Consider the following 9003-nt stretch of genomic DNA (forward strand, 5'->3'; position numbering starts at 1 on the left):
GATCTTTGTTATTTTCTTCGGCATCTTCAGTTGGTGCATATACCGACAGTATTGATAAATTTTGGAATTTACCCTTCAGTCTGATGTAGCACATTCTCTCATTTATTGGTTCGAATTCTATTATACTCTGTCTTAGTTTTTTATCGACATAAAACCCAGTTCCCTTATGTCTGGGTTTATTTGCACCGCTGTAAAATATCGAATAATTTCTCTTTCTTATTTCTCCTTCACTACCAAATCTTATTTCTTGTAATGCAGCAATATTAATTTTATACCTTAGAAATTCATCTGCAATTTCGGCCATTTTTCCAGGCTGTAACATTGTTAATATCTAAAAGCCCCTAGAATTTCAAGCTTCTACAGGCTGGGATCTAAAAGAAAAACGAAATCAAAAATTTGGAAAAAAAAGACTTTTGATAACGGTAAATTTGAACGGCCATTTTGTTTTTCTTAAAATTAACTATAGTATACCGCGCTAGGGGAAGCAAGCCACTGCCTTTCTGCGTTTGCAAAATTTCAAAAATGCTTGTGGTTTCATTGCAACAATTAGTTAAAAAAGACCATTTTTAGGGTTTTGAGGAGATATAACTAATAAAGGGGGGGAGATAGGTAAAAATTTTGTTCTACGGGAATAAGTTTCTAGTAAAGATCTATGTACGTACAAAATTTCAGCTTTCTATCTTCAAGGGTGTAGAAGTTTTGTAAGCAGACACACGGACAGACGGACAGACGGATGGACGGACGGACGGACGGTCGGTCGGACGGACGGACGGACGGACGGACAGAATGAAACTAATAAGCACTTTTTTTCAAAAATTTTTTGGAAAAGTGCTAACTATACTATGAAAAAATTGTCCAATTTTAAAACTGAAATTAGATGAAAAGAACAACAAAAAAATCGCTAAAAGTCATTTAATGTCACTAAAAATCTTTTCAAAAATCACTAAAAAAGTCACTGTCTCAATTTCATTTGACTCTTCGTTGTGGAGGTTAAAAAGACGCGAAATCTACCGACAAAATCACCAAAATAGCATCACTGGTTATACAAAATCAGAAATTTATTTGAAACAAAAAAATTTATTTTTGAATGCGGGAAAACAAAAGTTTCTAGCTCAACATAGACAATAACATCACAAAGTAATACTCCAGCAAAAGCGTAAAAATTTTTCGAAAAAGTTAAAAAAATGCGGTCTTTATCTAAAAAAAAATGTTAATACTGTTTTGTGAAAACATTTTATTTCAAATTAAAATTAATTTTAAAACCTATAAAAAAAATTACGGACACTAGTTTTTAAACATTATAATAAATTTTTTTTTAACCTTAAGTAAAAAATAACGAGATAAAAAATTACGAGATCACTTAAAATTTTTTGATATACCAAAAGTACTTACTTCTGAATTTAGTTCTAAAACTTTATTTTTACTACTAAACGAGGTGTATATTATATATAAACATAATATGTAAGTCTGCCCAAGATAAAATTCTCCTGTAAACTTTTTACATGGTATATTTTTCTCCTGTAAAAAAATTATTAATAACTCACATATTTCTCTCAAATTTCTATCTTGAACAGGTTTCATTATAATGTGTCATAATGTATTATAATGAATTATATATCTTGGACAGAACTAATATGTATATATGTATCAGTTTCAATATTATAGAGAAATTTTTTAATTTTGAATAAATTTCGATGCTAGGCATGAGGAACGCATACTCGGATCCGGCTAGTCAATACTTGATATTGATATTCTCCGTGTTATTATTTAAACTTGATTTTAACTACGCTAACGAAACATTTGTCATAAACTTTTTTGTAATTTCAATCCTTTTCAAGAAGTCGTGCGATTTTTTCTTAAAGGTAAAAAATGCGATTATTCTTAAAAATTAATAGTATTATGAATTCCGTTATTCTTCACTTATTTTTTATTTGTAGCTGCAATTTATTGTTACTTACATAGCGCCTTGGCAAATAACATGGGGATCAGCCTTTCACGCTTTTGCACAACCGTTTAGTGTACCACATTCAGCAATGTTATTTTTACAAGCTGGCATCAGTTCGATACTATCCACACCACTTAATCCATTTTTGGGAAGTGCTATTTTTTTAACATCCTATGTTCGACCAATAAAATTTTGGGAACGAGATTATAATACACGTAGAATTGATCATTCAAATACACGCCTAAGCTCGCAACTGGAAAGAGATTTAGGTGCGGACGACAATAATTTGAACAGCATTTTTTATGAACACTTAACTAGATCTTTGCAACATTCTCTTTGTGGTGATTTACTTTTAGGTCGTTGGGGAAATGTTAATCAGGGTGACTGTTTTGGTAACCTCATTACATTTTTTATTCATCTTATATTAAAATAAACTTGTTTATTTTACATGATTTAGTTCTGGCATCAGATTATTTAAACTGTTTAGTACATATAGTGGAACTAGGAAACGGATTATGCACTTTTCAAATGAGGGGTCTCGAATTCCGTGGAACTTATTGTCAACAGAGAGAGGTCGAAGCAATTTCAGAAGGAGTGGAGGACAATGATGCATGTTGTTGCTGCAATCCTGGACATATTCCGAAAATGTTAAGTGCGAATGCAATGTTCTCAACTAGATGGTTGGCATGGCAAGTAGTAGCCGCCCAATACGTTTTGGAAGGTTATTCCATTTCTGAAAATTTAGCTACTGCAACGTTGCAGCCCTTTGAATTTAGAAAAGTTTTAATAACATATTATATAAAAGTAAATTTATTTTGACATAACCGATTTAAAAAAAACTAATAAACCATAAACGTTATTTTGCAGAGTATTGTATATTACGTAACAAAAAATTCAAAATTAGAGAAATGGCTGGCATCCGGTGCCATACAAGATTCACTCTCTTCTACATTGGGTAGACAATTTGTTGACTTGGATCCTATATTCAATTATAATTTAGACGAAGATTTTGATTTTCGGGCATTGGGGATCACCCGTTCAAGCTTTTGTTCTACATATCTTAATTGGATACAACTATGTTATAAGAAACGTAAAGATTCTTCTTTTTCCACTAATCTGCCTTCAACAGACATTATCCCAAATTCTAAAAATGAATCTGAAAGTATAAGAGCTAATAATAATTCTGTAGAAGCTTTAAAAGGGAAAAGGTTTTTAAAGGAAAACCAAGAAGACAATAAAATTTTGGATAAAAATACAATTAATGAAAAAGTAAAGCAAGAAACGGGGGAAGAGTCTGAAGAAATAAAAAGAAATTCACACAATGTTTATAACAACTTGAAAATAAATGATTCACATGAAGGAAAATTCAAAAAATCGGAAGAATTTTGTGAAACCAGTAATTGTGATTTATTACCAGACATAACAGATAGAGGAAATTCCAAAAATTTATATGTTTCTGATTTAAAAAGTGAATCACCTGAAAAGCAACCTACAGCTTTACCAACGAGTCGTACTGCCATTAGGTGTCGAAAAAAAGTACATAAAAGGCGACTAAAATTTGGCACTGGAGTTAACACAGATCCTCTTAAATCTGTATTACACAATAATGCAAAGACTGAAGCTTCCGAATTAGGAAACGGTATTTCTAAAGAGTCTCCGCTAATTTCACTTTGTTTCGCCTTAAGTCTTCTAGCAAGGCGTTCGCTAGCAACAGCGAGTCATAGTTCGCTATCTGGCGTTGATTTCTTTTTACATGGCTTGCATGCTCTGTTCAAAGGTGACTTTCGAATAACGTCACCACGAGACGAATGGGTAATTTAAAAACAATCTGTAAATGTAGTGGTTTTCATAAAAATTATGCAGATCAATTTTCCAGTCACAGTAAAAGCAAATGTCCCAAGCTTTAGGTAAATCCCCGTAAATATATGAATCCAGTGCTTTAATAACTTGGATAAAAAAAATATAGCAAAAAACCAGTTAAAAAAAAAGGAAATTGTAACAGAAAACAGGGACGGATCGTTTTCCAATTATGCTTATGAAAGCCATTGCTCTTTAATATACAAACACTTTTATTCATATACTATTATCTTTTATTTTTGCTTATTTTCCTTACATTCATCCTAGGTATTTGCTGATATGGAACTTCTTCATGGAGTAGTGGCACCAGCTGTAAAAATGGCCTTAAAACTTCATCAAGATCACTTTTCCAGCCCTGATGAATATCTTGACCCCTCAATTCTATATGAAGCAATGTCTTGTCATTCAAAGGAATTAGTAATTTCCCATGAAGCAGATCCTATTTGGCGAAGCGCAGTTTTAAGAGGTGCTCCAAATCTATTAGCACTTCGACATGTAATGGAAGACGGTTCGGATGAATACAGAATTATTCGCCTCACTAAGCGATTTCTAAGTTTTCGAGTTATAAAACTAAACAGGGAATGTGTTCGTGGTTTATGGGCAGGTCAACAACAGGAACTTATTTACCTACGAAATAGAAATCCGGAGAGAGGAAGTATTCAAAATGCAAAGCAAGCTTTACGTAATATAATAAATTCTTCTTGTGATCAACCAATTGGGTATCCCATTTATGTTTCGCCACTTACAACATCTTACGCTGACACAAGTGAACAAATATGTAGAATAATTGGTGGGGCTATAACATTTGAAAGCATTAAAAATTTAGCATTGGAAAGTTGGCGCAAAATTCGTGAAAGATGTCGAGAAGGATGTAGCAGTGGAAGTGGCGGTTTGGAATGCGATGGAATAAATCCAACTAACGAAGTTTCCGCAGCTTACTTTTCACCAGCTGCAACAACAAATACTGTTGGAACTTTAAACTATGGGAACCCAAATTTATCAGGAACTGGAAATCGTGGCAGTTTAGCAAGTGTTAATAAGCCTAATAGCTCTACTATTTTAACTACTTTTCTAAAACGAGATGTAGATTCAGAAAAAGAAAGTTCACGCGATGGTAGAGTGAGTAGTATTGTTCCAAAAAAGTTAAATTATTCAAACTGTGTCTACAAAGAAAGAGATCGTCGTGCAACCTTACCTATACCGTCAACTAAATTTACAGGTAATTATGATTTTGCACCTAAAGGACATAGTGAAAGCAATTACTTGGGCGAGCATAATAAGTTTGATTTTTCGGATTCTGTAAAGGATTCCATTAGTTGCAATAAAAATTTTAATTCTTCTGATATTAGCAGCATAAATTCAAATAGTCTTAGGTCAACTGAACGTTGTGCGACCAACGATTTTGACAAATCAAAATTATTAAATGAACACGGTGAAAGTTATTCAATTCAAAATTCAGAAGGACAAGATAAGCTTTGTCGAATACATATCTTCCAAGAAAATTTAAGCCATCCATTAATAGCGTTAAATCGCAAAGCCATTATAGTAGATGGATTAGAGGTAAATTTAAATTCACTATTTTAATTTTAATTTATTCTATTCTTTAGTAATGTTTTTAAAATTCGTAGATATATGATTGCTTAGATTTAGGACGAAGGGTTGATATTATTTGGCCTAACGAAAAAATGCGTTTAAATGGAGGACGCTCAACGTGGCAAGGCTGGTTTCCTCAGGAAGGAATGGTTGGTTATGTAAGACACTATTGGCAGCATAATCATCCAGACATAAGATTCCGTTCAAACATAAACGGAATTCTTTATCTTATTGAAATTAACGATCATTATGTACCTGTTGGAGAATGTGGGGTGAAAGAATACAATCAAATCAATTCAATGGAGCAAATGATGCCATTGGACACGGTTCCTGTAGTCGTAGCAGGAAAATCGAATTCCAACAAAGAATTTGATAACTCAATTAGTAAGTCGAGCATAATAAATGAAGAAATTGTAAACATATCCGAAAAGATTGCTGATCCTGTTGTAAGCCCTGTTACACAATCTTTTAAGCATCTTGCAAGTTGTAAAGATTGAATATCAAAATTAAAAGTACCTGCATTTTATGCCAAAATTGAAACGAATGAAAGTTCGTAATATTTTTTTTCCACTTTTTAGTGCCAAAAAACTACTGCATATTTTAAGAAAATTTTTAAAAATGAAAAATCAGCAAACAGCAGAGAATCTCAATAGAAACTGCGTGTAATCTGCTTAAAAATATGAAGCATGAATGTGGAACATGGAGCTGAGCTTGATGGTTGCTTAAAGGAGGTTTAAAAACGAGTAACATAAATTACAACCACTCCTACAAATATAAAATTTATTCTCAATTATTTGTTTTTTAATGATTTAATTGAAAAAACTAAAACAAAATTAGATAGGCATATTTTAATAGCATAAACTATTCAATTTGGTAAAAATAATATTTTCTAACAAAACATTGTTGATATTTTTAATGAGTTTTGAATGTTTTTTGGTTTAAACTATCTAGAGATTTTAATTCAAAGTTATGTCATATTAAAAATGATTTGCTTTATTTTTATATTCAAGCCGCATAACTTATAAGTGAAATTATAAGAATATTCCGAATAAATAATTTTAAAGTTATTTTTATGGATTTTTAATTAAATTGATTGCTGTCTTTTGACCACAAAGACCTTGACGAGTAAAAATTTCTTCTGTCAGTGTAAGTTTCCATAGGTACAGACGAAAAAAAATTTAATGTATTTGAACCACAGAGCTAGGGATGTTATTATCACGATATGAGAAAAAAAGAAAAGCTTCTAAGCCATCACCACCACGGTGGAAAACGGTTATATTTCGGGCCAGAATAGGATACGTTTTTAAAAATGTCAACTCCTTTTTAGAGTGACAATTGTGATCAAAAAGTAATAATAATTGATAATTGCAGCACTAAAAATCAATACAAATCAAAATTGTGACAATTATTTAATTTTCCACATTTTATTAAAGCCTTTCAAATGCACTTTAATTTAACGTTTTATAACATAAAAATTTAAACAGCTAGGCAAAATTCTACAAAAACTTTCAAAATTTCAAGAAATAATGAAATTATCAGGTTAGAGAAAACAAAAAATATACAAAATTTTTTACATGAATTTTTCTACAGTTCGAATGCTTGGTATTTTAAATATGAATTTTGCATTCACTCTTAATATAAAAAATAATATGATATGTATTTTCAAATATTTTACCCTAGGTCCTCGATTTACCTCATTTAACGATTAATCGCAAGTCGAATAATCTTCAAACGAGGTTTTTTAAAAATTGTTTTTTTTTTAAATTTATACATTATGTAAAATATGTATACGTATACATACATAAATATGCAGGGTGATTCATTAATGAGTGACATAATATAATATATTTTATAAAAAAAAAATTTGAAGTTTCAAAAAATTTCGTACGAAATTATCCGGTTGGAGAAAAACAAAAAAATAAAAAAAGGGAAAAATTAGATTTTTTCCAAAGTTCGAATTAAGTTCCATATTTCAAAAGTAAATAAAATTCAAAGTGAAGTGATATGTTGCTTTCAAACGCTATACTAGCCCTTTCAAAAAGTGTTTATTTAAAGCGTCTATTTTTTTCGGAAACGAACTGATAAACAAAAAAACTTGAGCAAGTAGAAATTTTGTGAAAATTCTCAAAATCGCTGTACCTCAGAAACCGTTGACATTTGACACCAACTTCTGAACAAAAATTTTACTTATTTTTGATGCCCTAAATGATGATACTTTGTCCTAAATGATACTTTATGTCACTGCTTAATAAATCACTCTGTATATTTTACACAAAATGTTGTATATATACATAAGTTAAGTTGCGAAATGAAATTCGATACAACTGTAAACACGCGCAACACTAATTTTATAACGCATCAGCTAAATATTCATCAAGTAAAAATTCTTCCAACATAATTTCTTATAATCAATAGTTGCACGGACACAGGTAGAGCTTTTTACGAAAATCAAAATTTATAATAAAATACTTCACTTTTAAGTTAGCCGTTAAAGAAATTAGTTCAATAAAAATCGGAATAAACTTTTGGTGTTTGAAATTATTTTATTTGTCGTATTTACAGTTTTGATAAAAATTAACGTTAAACGTAATATAACGTTATATACGTTAAAAACATATGTATGTACGTGTATGGCAAAATAATATGTCATGTTTATTGACAACATTGTGATAATCAGTTTTGTCCCATAAGATTTATATGTATATTGAAAAAACTTTTGAAAACTTTATAATATATGTATGTACGTAATAACCGTCAAATTTCATTAGTTAATTATTAAACATAAACAGTACAAACATCAACAAGAAGGGTTTCTTTGAAATAATCAAATAAAAGTTGCACGATTTTATCACAATTAAAAAAAAAAGAAAATTTAATTTTAATTTTTGATACCTATTTTTTACATATTGTATTATTTTACATTTGAAAACTTAAGAAGTTTGATGCATTATATTATTTATGTACATTATTCTATTTCTGTATTTTGTTCGAATAAGTATACATAGAAGTCGACTTGTATTGATTTTCAATGTAATGTCTTATGGCTATCTTGTACTATATTTTTCGTGTTGAATATTGGATTTGGAATAAATACTCATTTGAGTCTTTCTTAAGCTCAATTTTAAGGAAATAAAAGCAATTTCAGCAAGAGAAATTAATATTATTATTCATCACTTTTATTAATTGTCTTTCAAAGCAAAAAAACAAAAATAAAAAAAAAATAAAAATAACAATTCTATTGCTTTGCTACAAAATTTTAAACAATATACCGTTCTCCTCTTTCTCATATAAAAAAAAATAGAGAGAATTCAATTTTCGATGCAGTGTAATATATACGATAATCTGTTGTATGCTGAGTGCGTAACTAATGTCTTTATATCTAACAAGTCCCAATGCTCAGGGAGAAACTTGAAAGCACGACCTTATTTTATATGGGTTTTTTTAAATCGAAGTGGCTATTTTTTGAGAAGAATATTAAAATAAATTAACACTTATTATAAAGCAGGTAAAATTGAGAAAATATATTTGAAAAATCAAAAAAATATATTAATATTTTCATTCATAATTATTTTAAAATTCTTGAAACAGCGGAAAGACAACAAGCACAA

The 9003-nt window shown here is 30.1% G+C and overlaps 1 protein-coding gene across 3 annotated transcripts in view; it reads left to right on the forward strand.

The window, feature by feature from the left end:
- LOC129614123 (protein pecanex) overlaps positions 1–6462 on the forward strand; it is a 70014-nt gene extending 63552 nt beyond the window's left edge. The window contains exons 10-16 of one of the 3 annotated variants that reach the window (XM_055528628.1): positions 1702–1862; positions 1938–2337; positions 2403–2749; positions 2813–3757; positions 4070–5362; positions 5431–5907; positions 5974–6462. In XM_055528628.1, coding sequence (XP_055384603.1) covers positions 1702–1862; positions 1938–2337; positions 2403–2749; positions 2813–3757; positions 4070–5362; positions 5431–5892 — 3608 coding nt within the window. In that variant the 3' untranslated portion in view covers positions 5893–5907; positions 5974–6462. Of the gene's footprint in view, positions 1–1701; positions 1863–1937; positions 2338–2402; positions 2750–2812; positions 3758–3821; positions 5363–5430 lie in introns of those variants that run through there. The other 2 variants (XM_055528560.1, XM_055528714.1) reach the window with 2 other exon arrangements.
- Positions 6463–9003: the final 2541 nt, after the last annotated feature.

This window comes from Condylostylus longicornis, unplaced genomic scaffold, assembly GCF_029603195.1.
Source record: "Condylostylus longicornis isolate FDR11 unplaced genomic scaffold, ASM2960319v2 ptg000001l, whole genome shotgun sequence".
NCBI classification, from domain to species: domain Eukaryota; kingdom Metazoa; phylum Arthropoda; class Insecta; order Diptera; family Dolichopodidae; genus Condylostylus; species Condylostylus longicornis.